This window comes from Physeter macrocephalus, chromosome 5 (assembly GCF_002837175.3).
Source record: "Physeter macrocephalus isolate SW-GA chromosome 5, ASM283717v5, whole genome shotgun sequence".
NCBI classification, from domain to species: Eukaryota; Metazoa; Chordata; class Mammalia; order Artiodactyla; family Physeteridae; genus Physeter; species Physeter macrocephalus.
Genome location: NC_041218.1, coordinates 43,512,952 through 43,530,011, shown reverse-complemented (window position 1 = coordinate 43,530,011; position 17,060 = coordinate 43,512,952). Strand labels below are relative to the sequence as shown.

Below are 17,060 nucleotides of genomic sequence, written 5' to 3'. Positions count from 1 at the left end.
GCGCGTCCGGAGCCTGTGCCCCGCAACGGGAGAGGCCATAACAGAGGGAGGCCCGCATACCACAAAAAAAAAAAAAAAAAAAAAAAAAAAAGTTCTCCTCAAAAAGCTCCCTTAATGCAATAAAGGGAATGGAAAAGAGAGACGGGGAATACTGCTTCCTGCCTTGGTGAGTGCACTTGAGCCCTCACAAATAAGTGTCCACAAGAGGTGGGGTTGGGCAATTGTCACTGGTACCTGGTGTCACTTCTGCACCGAAGTGATTAAGAATCCAATGTGCCTCCACTCTCTGTATACAGAGGCTTCTGAGGCTGGTAAATGAAGAAGCTACAAGATGATCCCGACCTATTCATTCCATAATAAAAGCCACTAGTCAGTTAGTCCCATCCACCTTACACCCTTCCAACCGGCTTTTACAGGCTACCTCGTTCTTAAAAATAAATGTCAAGCTAAGGATCACCAGGCTGTGAGGAAGCTTTCAGCGTGAAAAACAGAAACAAATAAAAATTGAAGGGGGACCTGCAGGCAAGAGACAATGCAAGAAGCAGAAGAAAACTTCAAGCTCAAAACTCTTTAGGAGAGTTGGAAATCTCATAGAAAGTACAATAAAGTATAACAGATAAAATAAGGGAGGGAAAAAACTAGAAATTAGATTTCAATCCAAGAGTTCCATATCCAAACAATAGGATTTTGAGAAAAACAGAGACAATGGAGAAGAGAGTCATCCAAGGAGTAATACAAGAAGATTTTCCCCAGAACAGAAGAATGCACATGTCCAAATGAACAGAACCCACAGGGTATCCAATGAAAAGAATGAAACAAAATCTACCACATCATGACCTTTATTTAAGACATGAAAAAGAAGAACCCAAAAGCTGCCAGAGGGAAAAAAAGCCACGTACAAAAGGAATTGATGGCAAAACAGAACTTAATTTTGAAAAGCCAAATTGAATCTTAGAAGACAGTGGAACAAAGTCTGAGGAAAATAAAATACTAAAATCAGTCAAATCAGCAATCAAGTGAAACAGTAAAATATAAAGTTCCAACATGCAAGCCTAGAGAGTGATCAGTCTAGTGTGGAACCAGAAGACAGAGGACTCTAAGAGGGAGGCCGCAGGGAGTAGGGGTGGGAGAATTGAAATGGTGAATTTTATACATTTGGCAACATATAAATTAAGTGTTTTACAGTTTAGTTGTGGTTTAGAATTAATCAGTGTACAGAAACCAAAGGAAAACAAAATAATAGGCAATTATTAACTACAGGAAAGAAACTGTTACCACGTAAACAATTAATTACCCTACCTGACTCAGCAGTGAGCAATATCCACATGGTTATAATAACATAAGAATGGACTACTGGTTTCCATGGTAGAATTGCTGAGATTTCAAAGATGTGAAAGTGGTTTCTCTGGGCAAAGGAATGGATGGGTTATGGAGACAGACGGGGTAAGAAACTGCTGCTGCATTTTATCACAAAAAGCCAATAAGCCAAGGTCATGTACATACACACAAAATAATGACAATTAACTTTAAAAACACACTAATAAGTCTCTTACCCAGCTGTAGAATATAATAAAAAAGCAGTTCAATAAACTTATTTGGGGACCTGTTGATATTTGTCAGACAAAGAGCTATGAGTAAAGCAATCACAAAAATCTTCCAGACAACATTAAAACAGATGTTCTTATTCATCACCAAAGGAAATAAAATAGTATATTTTATTAATTTTGGCTTGAAAAACCATTAGAACAGAAACTTCAAAAAACAGACTGAAACATCACAAATCATCAGACCATCCAAAACTATGGGGCACACTTCTATATGGAGGAGGATGAATTGGGGAGAGATGTGCAATCAAAGAAATACACATTCAGGGAAACTGAAATGCCACACACAGTATGCTACCTTTCATTTCAATTGTAATGTGTCAACAAAATGATTCTAAGAAAAATTAACGGATCACAAAATCACATATATGAGTACTAAAAACAGAGCAAAATAGGATCCTAAAAAATAGTAATATTAAAAAGAGTAAACTTATACATGTCAAACTAAAAAAACAATGCCCACAGTTTTTCAAAACTAAACAATATACCATATTTAAGAATATATATGGGCTTCCCTGGTGGCGCAGTGGTTGCGCGTCCGCCTGCCGATGCAGGGGAACCGGGTTCGCGCCCCGGTCTGGGAGGATCCCACGTGCCGGGGAGCGGCTGGGCCCGTGAGCCATGGCCGCTGGGCCTGCGCGTCCGGAGCCTGTGCCCCGCAGCGGGAGAGGCCACAACAGAGGGAGGCCCGCGTACCGCAAAAAAAAAAAAAAAAAAAAAAAGAATATATATACATAGGTGATAAAGTTATAAAGAAAAGCAAGGAAAAAATTAGACCAGAAGTTCGGATGCCGTTTCCTCTGAGGCCTGGGAGAAGGGAAGAAAATGCATTAAGGAGGAATTTTAAGTGAATGAAAGCTTCCAATAATGACATTTCTTAATTTGAGTGATGGGTACACAGGTGTTCACTTTACTATTGTTTAAAAATATATGTAAATATTTTATACAATTCCACAGGTAGGACACATTTCACACATAAAAAAGTTTTCTAAGAGAGGATAGTGGGTACTACAGTAGGAAATGTACTCAAATCACAGAGATGCATGAAACATAAAGTAAGGAATTTCATATAGCTGTTTCTTTTAAGACCCTAAAAGTAAAGTTCAGTAAAAGTATTTTCCATGGAGGACAACAAACAAGTGTGCAGGTAGGCAGCAGGGCCTGGAGAGTTACCAGACTGTATAAGTGGACTCAGAGTCATCAGCTCTACTCAATGCTCAATGATTTCTAAAGAAGATCTGCTCAGATGATCTAGAACAGAGAGCTACATGCTGAAAGAGCCTAAAAACCAAAAAGGGGTATTTTCTGGGCACCCTGCAGTAGAACAGTGAATGGAAAAGGGCTCAAAGATTCTATTACAAGATTTAAAAATCATACTCAAACTTAGGTGCTTTAATGATTCTATTCTATTTCTCATCTTAAGAATTGTGGGAGGGACTTCCCTGGTGGTACAGTGGTTAAGAATCCACCTGCCAACGCAGGGGACATGGGTTCGAGCCCTGGTCCAGGAAGATCCCACATGCCACGGAGCAACTAAGCCCGTGAGCCACAAGTACTGAGCCCACGTGCCACAACTACTGAAGCCCACGTGCCTAGAGCCCGTGCTCCACAACAAGAGAAGCCACCGCAATGAGAAGCCTGCACAACACAATGAAGAGTAGCCCCCGCTCACCACAACTAGAAAAAGCCCGCTTGCAGCAACAAAAACCCAACGCAGCCATTAATTAATTAATTAATTTTTAAAAAAGAATTGTGGGAAAGGAATTTTTGTCCATCCTTCAGCTACAGTTTTTATGAGAGGTGTAGAAACTCTAAAGATGGTGGCAGCCATAAGCAGTGAGAGACTAAAGAGAAAATTAAGCACAAAGAGACAGAAACAGAGTCCCTATAGGCTGTTCACAGCACTTCTCCGTGAAACCCTTGAGTGGTTTTATGCATTATTTTACCATCCCTAGATTAAAACCAAACAAAAGAATGGCTTGGCTGGCTGCCAGTTAATCACTGTAAAAGGGGCAGGTGGTACAGGTGGATGGGACCACATCCTCACCACTGGTGAGACCAGATTGCAGTAAAGGAAGGAACAGGAGTTTGAAAGATTAGATTGGGGGTGACAAGGATACCCAAGGGGTAGTCCAATTAAAAAATCTTGTTTCAATTTTGTCCTTTGAGAGGGAAAGGTAAGAGATGCACATATTCCTTGGCAGAAGGGAAGGAACCAAGAAAGACAGACTGAAGGATGGTGACAAATAAAGAATAACAAATAAAGAATAACTACTTGGTAGCAAGTAGGGATGAACTCTGTAACACCAACAGGGGGATGAGACTTAAAACAAAAACACATCTTCAAATGGACATCCCTCTTTCAGGACTAATTCTATCCTAAATTAATTTTCCACTAATAGAAATATTCACCCTCAAAAAACAAAGTTTGTTTTGACTTCCTTTGAATTTCAAAGCAAGGCAAAAGGACGAAACCAACTAACTGGGGAAATACACGTACTTCTGGGACACACACATGCCCAGATAGACACCTCTATCAGAAGTAATAGAGACAGGAAACAAGTGGAGTAGGAGGAGGGAAGGAGAGAGAGTTGATATGGAGAGGATAGGCCTCCTTGGTTAAAAGGGCTTTCAAATTCCCAGTTTCAGTTTTTATGAGGCCCAAATACTTTGTTTCCTGTCCCTAATACCATAAGACCTCTGTATCCCAGTACCACACTCCTTCTTTTATTTGAGCTAGTCAGAGTTATTTCTGGTGAGCTATTTCCAAAAAGAAATAAAAAATCCTGTTTAGAAACTCTGTTATTATTTGTACACATCTTTTATATCAATAAAATTTATAATAAATTTTAGGTATATGTATATTTTTTCCCGAGAGTTGGCTGTTAAACATTTACCAGCACACCACTGCTTCAGGGTAAATATTAATAGCTATACATACCATCCAATCTACTCTTACTTAACAATGCACAGTGGACTAGTGAAGAAGCATCCCACACTCCAGAATAATACTAAAATCAAACTGAATGACAAAGAACAAAAGGATTAATATTATTTGCCTGATATCTGCCCTTCAGGTCCAACAAGAAAAGCTTGCATTTATCAATAAGAGATTCCACTCCTCAGGAATGTATTGAATTCCCCTCAAAAGAAGCAATGGGGACTTTCCTAACAGCCTACTAACTACTCTCCTACGTTCCCTCCCCCCAGCATAACAGAGACTTGCACACGCGGGGTCTTGAGAAACTGGCCTCCAGAAACTTAGTCTGTGGCTGAGAAATACCAGGGTATCTTATGAAATAAATAACTGTAACTATGTCTTCACAACACAGCTTTTAAAAAACAATCAACAATAGGTGTTTTAAAGAAATACCAAAATCCTGAGAATTCCAGACAAAAAGGTACATCAGAAATAGGTTGTGTTTGCAAAAACATCTTACTTCATCTCCTTAAGTCAGAGGTTGGCAGTCCAGCCCCATTTCACCATTTGGCTATGTTTTCTATTTTCCCTTCTACTTCCATTTCCGGTGAAATGAATTGGCTTATTTGACTTCAGAAAACCCGTGTATATATATATATGTATATATGAAACCCGTGTGTGTGTTTTCTATTTTCCCTTCTACTTCCATTTCCGGTGAAATGAATTGGCTTATTTGACTTCAGAAAACCCGTGTATATATATATGTATATATGAAACCCGTGTGTGTGTATATATATATATATAAACACTATATATATATAGTTTAAAAACAAATATACTTCTGGATTTTAAAATGTCATACTCAATCTGCCTATAAATTTCTAATCTGCTAAACAAATATCAACTTTTATTTCTCAATAGAAACAATTTATAAAACAGATTCTAAACTCGATTGAAGATATCCTCCTCTTTATTCTTAACCTACATGTTAAGAAGTCTGCAGCTTTATCCCACTTTATAAAATTAGAAGGGTGACAAACCTAACAATCAAGGAAGAAAACATTAAGAACTACCTCAGTGATTGGACACCTCTAAAAATACTCATGTCAAGAACACTTAAAAATGCAATGAAAAAAACTGATAGAAAAAGTGACAGAAGACTTGATTCAACATATTATAAACCAGGGTCACTACTGGAGTATAATTTACACACCTGGGCCCCCAGGGTGCAGTGCAACAGTCAAGAGAATACAAGTGGCTCCCCAATGCACAAGAACTGGGTGTCATTTGGGGATGGGTGGACGATCCTAGAGTTTAGGATGTGTTTGGACAGGACTAAAGACATTATTTAGGGAAAAGAAAATCTGTGACACTAGTGGGGTCTCTATATCCAAGCACAGCTCCAGAGGGTAGACCACCAGGTACAAGAGTCGGACAACATCAAAAGGGCCAGCTGGGGCACAAAGCAGTAAAGTGGTGAAGCTGAATCAGGATGCAGTCCTCAGAGCTGGGAAAAGAACCAGAGACAGCTAGTTGGAAAGACCCAAATCCTCTTAAGGTAAAGTCACTCCCTCCTGCTACCCTAAGCAGTGAATGGTCTATGGATTTTTTTTTTTAATCCTAAAACTACAATAAGAAATTAGACTTTACACCACAACTCAGCACATGTACGTCTACACACATATATACAATAAGCAACAAACAGAAGTTTCTCTAAATAACACCTATTTTATAATGGTATACTTTATTTTTTACATTTGTATTCTTTTCTTTTTCATGTAAAAAAGTTGCTGGGCCTAACTCACTAAATTGATTTTTAAATCCCCTAGGTAAAGCTCTGCAATTTGACAGACTCTGTGCTGAAGTAGTCACTGGCTGACTTAGGGGGCAGGTGGGTGTCAAGGGTCCCATGAGATCATAGCTCAGCTTGAATCCTGTCCCTCTATTGGTCAAATTTCTGATTTCCTTCACTTGCTTTGGAAGAGGTTTCAAACCAGCCTGGCATTAAGGTCATTCATCAACCAGCCCAACTCATTTCTCCAATCTTAATCTTCCACAACGCCCCCTCAATCATCTGCGTCCCAGTAAAACTGATCTGCTTGCTAACCCCTCCATATCCCAGATTTTCCACCTTTGCTTCTCCCTGGGATTCTTTTCTCCTCCACCTGTCCAAAATGCTCTGACCCTCCAAGGCGGAGCTAAATCAACTGCTCCACCCAGAACAAATTTCTCCTGCCTCCAGCACTGTAAGCACTTTATCCTCGCTGTCTATCTTCTACTGACACACACCTACCACCACTGCCATCTCTCACCTCACCCCACCACCATGCTCTCAGAACCCAAACACGCAATCTCAAAAAGAGACCACTTGGTATGCACTTTATGTGCTGACTGAACAAATGAACGTGTAGGGAGCATACTGCTGTCTGTGGACTAAAAAGTCTCAGGCCAGGGCCCAAACCACCAAGAATCCCTCAACCAAAACTAGAACCTCATATTCTCTGCGGCAGATATTGTGCCTTCAGCCTCTGAAACAGTTGTTATAGCAAGCATTATACGAAAATGATACTGAATGTTTAGAAATTCTTTCAATTAAAACACAGCATAACTACAGATTAGCAGTTTAGTAATAATGCCATGTTCCATGTTTTAACTTCTCTTACTTAAAGTCTAATTTCCCAAATGTAATAAAGCTATCCATAAGACAGCTGAGCAGTACTTAGCCAAATGAATAGATCCCCTCAAACTCATCTAACTTTGGCTTCTCGTGAGACAAGGCACACTGGCCTTGCTTTCCTTCAAGTCAGCCTCCTCTCCTGATGACCCGATACTTTTGGTTAAGTTATTTCTGTGTGTCTTGTTTCAAAAACAAAATTTTTCACATCATCTTTTAATCATGAGTTTTCACTTCGGTCTCCCCCAATTACATAATTAAAAGAACTTTCTTTGATGCTAATATTTCTGACTTTGCTCTAAGTATCTTAAATCTCTATGCAAATATATTTTAAGTTGATCTTCTAATAGCTTCCTCATTTGACAAATATTTATCAAGCAACTGCTATACACTCAAACACTGAGCTAGGATGCAATAGACAATTTTGAGGCACTAAACTAAGAATGTCACACTTCCAAAGCAAAGAAGATAACAGGATAATAGCAGATTCACACTCATTAACCCAAATTGAAAATCACATACATAGGCTATACTTCTGTACCGCAAAGCATCAGTAAGAAGTAAAAAAGAAAATTCTAAAGATACTCTGAAGGTAAAATAGCTCAAGCAAGTAATGTAAGGAATGGTCAAAAAAAGAAGAAACAGAAATACAAAACTCAGAAAATTTGTCTATCTTTTAGTTTTAGAAATGTTGCTCAACTATGAAGTAAATGAGGTCAGATATTAAATATCTGTATAGAATATATTTCTATGTAACATCAGCAAAATAGTCATTAACACCATTTGATAATGAGTGGTTCTTTCCCTTATATTTTATGTAAACAGTATATACTGCTTATGCACAAATGCCTATGAATCTTTAATATTTATCAAATATCCCCATCCTGCTCTATTTAAACCTTTAAAATTATTTTAAATTTGGCTAGCTATGCCAATGGTGAAATCATTAAAATGGGAAATAATTTTGTATCTACAAATAGATATATTAGAAATGACATGTTATAAAACTGAACTATAAATCGATCATTATCTCACTATTCTTACTATCCTAGTATATAATATTTAAACATATATTAAAAATGAATAGTCTTACCTTAAATATGTGCCATATATGAAGAATAATGCCATCATTAGTCCATTTAAAATAAAAATTACAGCAACATAAAAGCAAGCAGGATCTCCCAATCCTTTAAAAGTAAAGAAAAAAATATGCTCTAACTATAAATTATGTGTCTGGCAATTTACATTAAAATGTGCTTATTTTGAAAATGGTTGCCATATATATTAAACGGTTGCCTTGGTTCCCATATGAACACATGACACTAGTGTGGAACATAGATGAGAACAGAGTAGTAGCTACTGTGGTTTCAAAACAGGGCTGCAAATTCATGGACACTCCTCCTGTAGAGGTATGGGGTCTATGCCCCTGCTTTTGAGTCTGGATGGGCTTGTGACTGCTTCAACAGACCATGGCAGAAGCCATATAGAAGACGCCATGCAGTATCCAACTTAGAGCCCTGAGCTACCACATGAAAAGCCTAACTATCCTGAGGTACTATGCCACACAAAAGCCCAAGTTACATGAAAAGGGCACGTGTAGGTGTCGCAGTTGAGTCTCAGCTGGGCCCAGCCCTTGCAGGTATAAGTACCATGCAGGTACTTACATTCTGGCTGTAAGTGAAGTAGCCCCAAGTTAATTCCAGTCTTCCCAGCCATTTGAGTCTAGCAGAGTCCTCTGACATCGTGGAAACCAACCAACCATCCTATACCCTGCCCAAATTCCCTACTTGCAGAAGCTGTACACCACTAAGTTTGCAGGAAATTTATTATGCTGCAACAGACAACTGGACAATATCATAGAAACTTGCCTTCACAGCTTTCAATAGGGCTGAGTCCTTCTCCTCTGGTAACTGTCCAACATATCTTGGTTTGAATACCAATCAAGTCCATTATTTTGATATAAATCCTGTACCAGCTGGCTAAGACTACCTAATTTTTTTTAAAAAAAGAGAGACACTGTAAGAAAAAATATTATCCTCAACAGTTTCCTTACTAGAATATTTTTGAGATATTTTGATAATTATCAAATTTTCCCTTCCTGTACCATCCACTTGGGTCCCTTTAAACATAGTAAAAGGACCTTCACAATCCCCTATGTAGAGTCTTCACTGGTCAGTCTTCACCAGTGCATGGCCTCTCATGGGTAAGAATAAAATGTAACAAGAAATATGCAAATCTGTAATTTTCAAAAGCTATAAAACTCGACTAAGGGACATAAAGGAAGAGTTGAACAAACAGAAAGATACTCTGTCTTCCTGAATAGATCTAATTTTTCAAGATGTGAATTCTTCCTCAAATTAATTCATAAACATAACACAATGCTAAGCAAAATCCCAAGTGTCTACTGAGATGTATTATATGGAAAAATGACAAAAAGGAGATAACTGAAGAAAATGTCCTAACAGATAACAAAATTTGTTACTTACGTAATTAAATAGTGTGATGCTGGCACAAGAATAGCCAGACAGATCAAAGTAACCATGGTGGAGGCAATGGAGTGCCACCCAGATCCCCCTTCCAGGCTGAGGCACTCATTCCCCTAGCAGCTGGGAGGGTTGGTGGCTGACAGCTCCCAGCTGAGTCCCTCTCTGGGAGCTACCCTCTGCTGAAGAGAGTAAATTCACTAAAGGTCATGCCCCCTCCCAAGGGCAACTGCATCCAATGTCTAACTACTCAACAGGGGGAGATATAAAGGCCAGGGACCCTTGCCTCAGGTAGGACAACTCTGTAGGGTCATCCCAGTTCCAGAGCTTCCCAGGGGATTGGCTGAGGCCTTTGCTGTGACTGCATCACAGCTCAGCCCTCCTCCTCCTCCTCCTACTTCCTTCATCCCCCTTCAGATGTTGCCCCCAAGGGCTTTCCCCTATACACTTCCTGTGTGCAGATCTCCTCTTTCCCAGGACCTCAACCTAAGGTAACACTGAACACAAAGTCCAAAAGCAGATGCAAGCATATATGTATAATAATTTTGGATATAATAAAGAAGCAGGGACAAGACGGACCACTCATCCAAGTGTTAGGTAACACAGAAGACCACTTTGAAAAAATATAATGTTAGATTCCTACCCCAACACTGAGCATCCAAACGAATTCCAGATAAATTAAAAATGAAAATCTCAAAAACATAATTATAACAATTAAGAATGAAGATATTTTACATATATGAATGAATAAAAACCATAAATCTAAAAGCTTCATAGATATGATATCTCTGAACAGAAAAAATACATTCTCATCATACTGTACAAAACTAAAAGGCAACAAAAAGCTGGAGAAAATATCTTATCCATATAGCACAGTATTAACATCCTGCATATAATAAATGAGCTCTTATAAAATATCAATAAAAATACAAAGGGCATGAATAAGCAATTATTTTTAAAAGTGAAAATGCATTTTAAGATACAACACTGAATAAAATATACATACATACATATATACAGCAATGAACAAAATACTTCATGTGATCTTAACTTTTTTAGCCTATTAAATTAGCAAGGATGCAGGGAAACAAGCATTTTCAGAAAAACTGCTAGTGGGAATATAACCTATCTAGAAAGCATTCTGGCAACATGTACCAAAATCATTAAAGCATATATTCTGTTGAACTAAATAGTTCCACATCAACATATTTATAGTTTAAAAAAACATAAGAATATGTGTAAAGATTTCACTTCAAGGATGCTTATTGCAGCTTTAGATCTTTTAAAAGTTGAAAACAACCAACGTTTTCATAAAAGATGGACTAAATAAACAATGGTAAATTGTATATACAGCCATAAAACATGATGCTGTTGAGAAAAGGTGACTTAGGAAGATGGTTTTAAATATTCTTAAAAGACAAAAAGCACTTATAAAAAATGTTATGTGTTGTGTGATCCCATTGCTATAAAAGTAAATGTGTACATGGTTATAGAAAGTACTCAATAAGTACTTTGGTGATTATTTATTGGTTTCTATCTCCTCTATCTCTATTGCCTTACTAATCAATCAGGCTAACTCAGTTGATCTGGAAGTTGGACTCCTCTCACTCAATGGGAAATGACCAAAAGCCCTGCTTCATGCTGGTACTGAGCCCGGGCTTGAGATCCCACAGAGACCATGGCCCTGGCATCAGGCAGCACGCCTTCTAGCAGCATCAGCATGCTAAGAAGGGGGAGCCCAGGGGATGTGCGCTTAACAGGAGAACCTCAAGGAGGAGTCACTAAGGAAGTTACATCTCAGGTTGGTCCTGGAGAATGCTTAGGGATGCATCAAATGAAGGAGGGATGGTGAAGGAGAGGCCAAAGGTTACTGATATCACTGCCTTCTCCTATCTCAGCTCCTTTCTTCCACTCCCACAGGGGAAAAGTGCACTCAATTAAATGAAGAATCCCAGATAAGGAAGAAACATTATTTGGCAAATGACATGTACAAATAATGGCACTCCTCTGCTATAATCCCTATAAACATACCAAATCTAGACAGTTTTCATACTTTGTAAACCATGCAATCATACCAATCATTCCCATAAAATCAGTTAAAGACACCCAAAATTAACAATGATCTTTTTTCCATATTCCTTTCCAAGAAAAGATATACATTTTCTTTAAAAAAAGATAAAATTTAATATACTGAATTACATCTTAGATTTAGAATCAGCATTTAATATAAGTAATACTTTAAAAAGTAAAAAAAAAAAAAAAAAAAAAAATCACAATTGAAAAAGTATCTTACCTCAGGGTAAAGATTGAACCTTTTTAATGTATTAATAACAAGGGGATATTCAGTCAGCTTATCATTCATAATCATCCATACTCCATCCAAAAATGAGGGTGCTTCCACAATAGTCTTAAAGTAGGAATAATACAGTCCCTGAAATAAGCACATGTTATGATTAAAAGTACATAATCACTATGCCTCTTATTAGCTTAAAAAAACACTTTAATATACTGTTTTTGAAAAATAAAGCAATCAAGAAAGTAGCAGCTACAATTAATTTCACAGGTTTCTGATCACTAATAAATGCTCAGGTTGCAAAAAACTGACATATCTTAGTATAACCTTGTCTTAATTGAAACAATTGATCTCAAAATAGCTTCAAAAATAGTTTCAACATTTAAAAAGTAATATAACTCAGACAGCACACTTCATTTAAGAAACCCCTATAACCCATACTAATTGAAGTGTCAGTAAAGGCTATCTTATGAACAGGATGAGTGAGTGGTTTACTATGGAACATAAGTTTACCATGAACCAAGCAATCATCCTCAGCCAAAAACGTTTCCCCCTAAATGCTTATTTGAATCCTCAAAATGGTACTATCAGCCACCTTTCCTCCAGAGTTATATGTAAAAATACAAATATATTAGGAAGGCTACACACTGATGTATTACATATAAGTTACATTCAGATGCCAGCTGGTTTTACAGACTATTTTCCTTCTTCTCAGCTCAGCATAAGGTAAGTACCCTGCAGGACTGGGGCTCTGAGGGTGGAAGAGAGGGACAGTGGTAGTACTCCCATTTTGAGGAAAATAACTTTTTACTTTGACATGTTAATTAGGAAAGATATCAAGGTTGGAATACTACATGGGACAAAAAACAAGCAAGTACTAGAAGCCTTATGAGGGAGCAGAACTGGCAGCATAGGGCAAAACAGATGAACCAATTCCATCTGCTACACAGTTTTGTCTAGAGCTCCCCTGGTAGCCAGTACCATTAGCTATCAAACTCTAAACTCAGCTTAAGGTTTATAAATATCAAAGTGATTTGCCTACCCAGAAAAGGAAAAGAATGGTTCTTGATACCATGGTATTTAGCTCTCATATCACTGTTTTTTTAAATACTTCCTACTGTACTAGGTTGAATAATGTCCCCCAATATTTCATGTCCACTAAAACCTGTGAATGTGACCTATGTGGAATAGCTTCCTTGCAATGTGACCTATGTGGAATAGCTTCCTTGCAAATGTAATCAAAATAAAATGAGGTAATACTGGATTAGGTGGACTCCAAATGCAAAATAACTGGTATCCTTGTAACAGCAGGGATATTTAAACACAGAGACATAAGGGAAAATGCTGCATGAAGACAGAGGCAGAGATTGGAGTGACTGTACCTCCAATGCAAGTCAAGGATTGCCAGAACCACGAGAAGCTAGGAAGGAGTCTCAGAGAGAACATGGGACAGCCAGCACCTTGATTTCAGACTTCTAGCCTCCAGAACCGTGAGAGAATAAACTTCTGCTCTTTGAAGGCACCTAGTTTATTGTACTTTGATATGAGAGCCCCAGGAAACTACAACCTACCTTGTAGGTTTGATTTTGGAACCATGTAAATATCTTATATAATTAAAATCTAAAAACAAAAAATTTTACATGCCTAAATAGCAAAAAAAAAATAAAAAAAGAAGAAGAATTAATTATTTATCTAGTTGGGAGAGGATTTCAAACAACTTTAAGATACATCAATAGTAATTTTACTGTACACCCCTAATGGAATATATCCTAAAGTCAAAAAGAACTGCAAGAAAGTTTTAAATTATTTTCAGTAATCATTTTTAATAATATCTTTGATACTTTTATTCCTCAAGTATAAGTACTTTGAAACCAAGATTCTCAAGCTAACAGAAAAGATACAAATTTAATATCAAAAAAGTAAAAACCACCTAAAACTAAATTTGAATTTAGAAATATAAATCAATAATTTATTTTCTCCTTTTAAAAAACTGTTTCCTAATTCTGTTTACTAAAAAGGCCTAGACACAATGGCAAATCTAATATAAAATATTATTAGTAAGCACCTCTAGAACCAAAATTGTGGTCTCTAAATACCATGTGCTACTGAAAGGAATTAGGGGTCCTTGGAAAACTGGATGTTTCCAGGTCTGGAAAGGAAATGTCTTGTAGTACCGCCAAGTAAGGAAGCTACAGAATACTAGTGAGGTCATGTCAAGGAGACAGAGAGAACTGCAAGGGCTCTCACCAGCTAAAGACAGGTAAGTTTAAAAAATATGTTAAAATCTATCAGGCCAAAATGGTATTCCAAAAGGAGTACCAACAGAACTCCATTGGTCACCACTAGGAGATGCTAGGGAACCAACTCACTTTTCTGAAAAGTTGTAATAAAAAGAAAGAATCAAGCATTTTCCTGTCTTTCCTGTGAAGTGTACCTCTGAGAAACAAACCAAATAAGTTATAATGGGAAAGTTCTTCTTTACAGAGGAATTACGGTTATTAAATGCCCATTCCCCCAGGTCATTTAAACACTGGTTGATCTTTGATGATATTAAGCAATTGCTGTTCATTATTTTCAAGTGTGACAATGATACTGTGTTTAACAAAATAAAGTCCTTTCTTTTGAGACACATATGAAAAATATTTACAGATGAAATGATATCTGAGGTTTCCTTTAAAAAGAGATGGGTGTGTGAAGATGTAGATGACAGAAAAATGGGTATGTGTCCTCAGCTGTTGAAGCTGGGAGAATGGGTAGGGGGAGTTGCCTACTCTTCCTACTTTGGAACATCTTTGAAAATTTCCAGGATGAAAAGCTTAAAATGTTTAGATTACTAAGCTACTATAATAAAATATTACATGAAAACTAACCATTTCAGTGCGAAAAGCCATCTCCCTTTCCAATGTTGAGAGGTGAGAAAAATGACGATCATTTTCAAAGAGGTGTGTGATATGGCTCCTGTAAAACAAAAGAGTAACAAAGCAACAGTGTTGAAACTTACACTAAGTATAATTTTAAAAGAAACTCTAAAAGCAAAAAAAAAAATTATCTATATATTTGCAACTCATTTTGTGATAAAACTCAAATACAATGGTATGCATATTTGTTTCTCCACTCAGTATATCTTACATTTCTACTAAACTTTCTCTCTATAAGAATTTTAAAATCTAATTCAAATTAGATTTTAAAATTAGAATGAACCAGAATAATGATGTTTTAAGCCAAGTAAAATAAAATTATAGATTAAACTATAAATGTCACTGGGTTACCATTTCAGAACTGTCTGATTTATGAAATTCATATTTCTTTCTATCCAGAAAATTAAAAGAATGAATCTTCCTCTCAGTATGAACACTATATTAATGTTAAGGGAAGGAGAGTCTCGAATATAACCTCTTTAATGATAGATCTCTTTTTTATTAAAAAATTGCATTATTCTGGCTCTGATTTATCAATTAAACTACATTTTCAGACTAGTGTGCTGCATGTAATAATATACATTCATCCTTAAACTGAAATTATTCATATATATATGAGAAATAGTTTGGAAGGCTATAAACATCTGCATAAAATATACCATAGGAGAAAAACAATCTTACCAGTGCAACACTGCTGCAAAGGCAGCTGCAAGAAAAAAGAAACGTAAATTATTATTTTAGCATTAAAAAATGTTTTCACCCTACAGAAAAGCATTACGAAGATAAGCATGGTAAAGTCTGGGAACTGTAAATCTTGAACTCTTAGGGACGGGGCAAAGAATAGGGACTCTTCAAAAGAAGTCCCAGGGCTCTGCTTAAAATACCAATAGATTGAATTATAAAAGAATTAAGCATATATCTACAATTTTCATTCACACACTCATTCAACAAAATAAATGAGGAGCTATTATTTGCCAACAACTATACAAGAAACCCTCGGATGGAAAGTTCCACAAACTCAACTGCAAAGCAAATAGAACCAATGGTGAGAGGCAACAGAATAAAGAAATATGGTGACCTCAGGGAACAGGATTGGGGATGGATAAAAAGAGGGAACTACCACTTTCGATATATGCTGCAATATCTGAATTTCTATAATACATTTTACTATTTTTTAAACAAATTTAAAATAAAAGAAGAAGGAAGAAAGAGATGGAGGGGGGGAAGGAAAATAGAAAAGAGAGAGAAAACAAGCTAGTAATAAAACCAGTCTCATATGAGAATCAATAGTTTGCTTTCTGTACAAGTACAAAGAACACATTAAAATGAATCCAGAAAATACCATTCAGTTTCCTTGTATCACAAGATTCACTGTATTGCAGGCTTCTGATTAAATAACTACTAAGGAAATGAACTATAAAGTACTCTTAGAAATGAAAGACAAACAGCTCAGATCTTCTTGTCCTATTTTTAAAGAAGTATTTATATTTTTAAAAATTAAAAAATGCATTTTACCTAGAAGATACTAATGGTTACAAAAGAAAAACACTTACTCTTTCCAGATCATTGAAACTACAAATATTTAACTAGGTTTGTCATTTGACATTTATTTGTACATGGTACTTTGACCTTTTGAAATTTTTATTTTTTTTCTTATTGACAAATCTACTATCCACTCCCTTTTTGGTTTTTACCTTTGAAGACTTCACACCACCATAATAAAATCTGGGCTTTATTTTCTCAATGATCTATCATGTTGCTGAATAAATCATTCTTCTGTCATAGAATGTAAATATCACCTTATCATACTGAAGACTTGTCACATTATACTTTGGTAATCCCTTAGAGATTATAATTTTGATTTCATTCATAAATTAATATGGGAAGAATCTACATATTTATAATATATATGTATATGTTAGTATCCATAAACATGATATATAACTTCAATTATTCAACTCTCTTTTCAACTGCCATCGACAAAAGTCCTATCAGTAGAGCTAATACATAATACATAGTTAACTCATATTTCTTATTAAGTCTTTCCTGGGAGTTTAACATCTTTTTGTTCCTGCTAATGACCATGAAATTTTGTTTTCATTATACTTTACTGGATATTTTAATGTATTTATTTTTGAAGTGTATTTATTTTGTAATGTATTTCTTTT

General features: G+C 36.5%; 1 protein-coding gene across 2 annotated transcripts in view; it reads right to left on the bottom strand.

Moving 5' to 3' along the window:
* DPY19L1 (dpy-19 like C-mannosyltransferase 1) overlaps positions 1 to 17,060 on the bottom strand; it is a 98,232-nt gene that overhangs the window by 66,528 nt on the left and 14,644 nt on the right. For both annotated transcript variants that reach the window (XM_024128139.3, XM_024128142.3), the window contains exons 2-6: positions 15,574 to 15,598; positions 14,845 to 14,932; positions 11,975 to 12,112; positions 9,067 to 9,187; positions 8,292 to 8,385 (exon numbers count right to left, since the gene is read on the bottom strand). In XM_024128139.3, the coding sequence (XP_023983907.1) occupies positions 8,292 to 8,385; positions 9,067 to 9,187; positions 11,975 to 12,112; positions 14,845 to 14,932; positions 15,574 to 15,598 (466 nt within the window). The remainder of the gene's footprint in view (positions 1 to 8,291; positions 8,386 to 9,066; positions 9,188 to 11,974; positions 12,113 to 14,844; positions 14,933 to 15,573; positions 15,599 to 17,060) is intronic.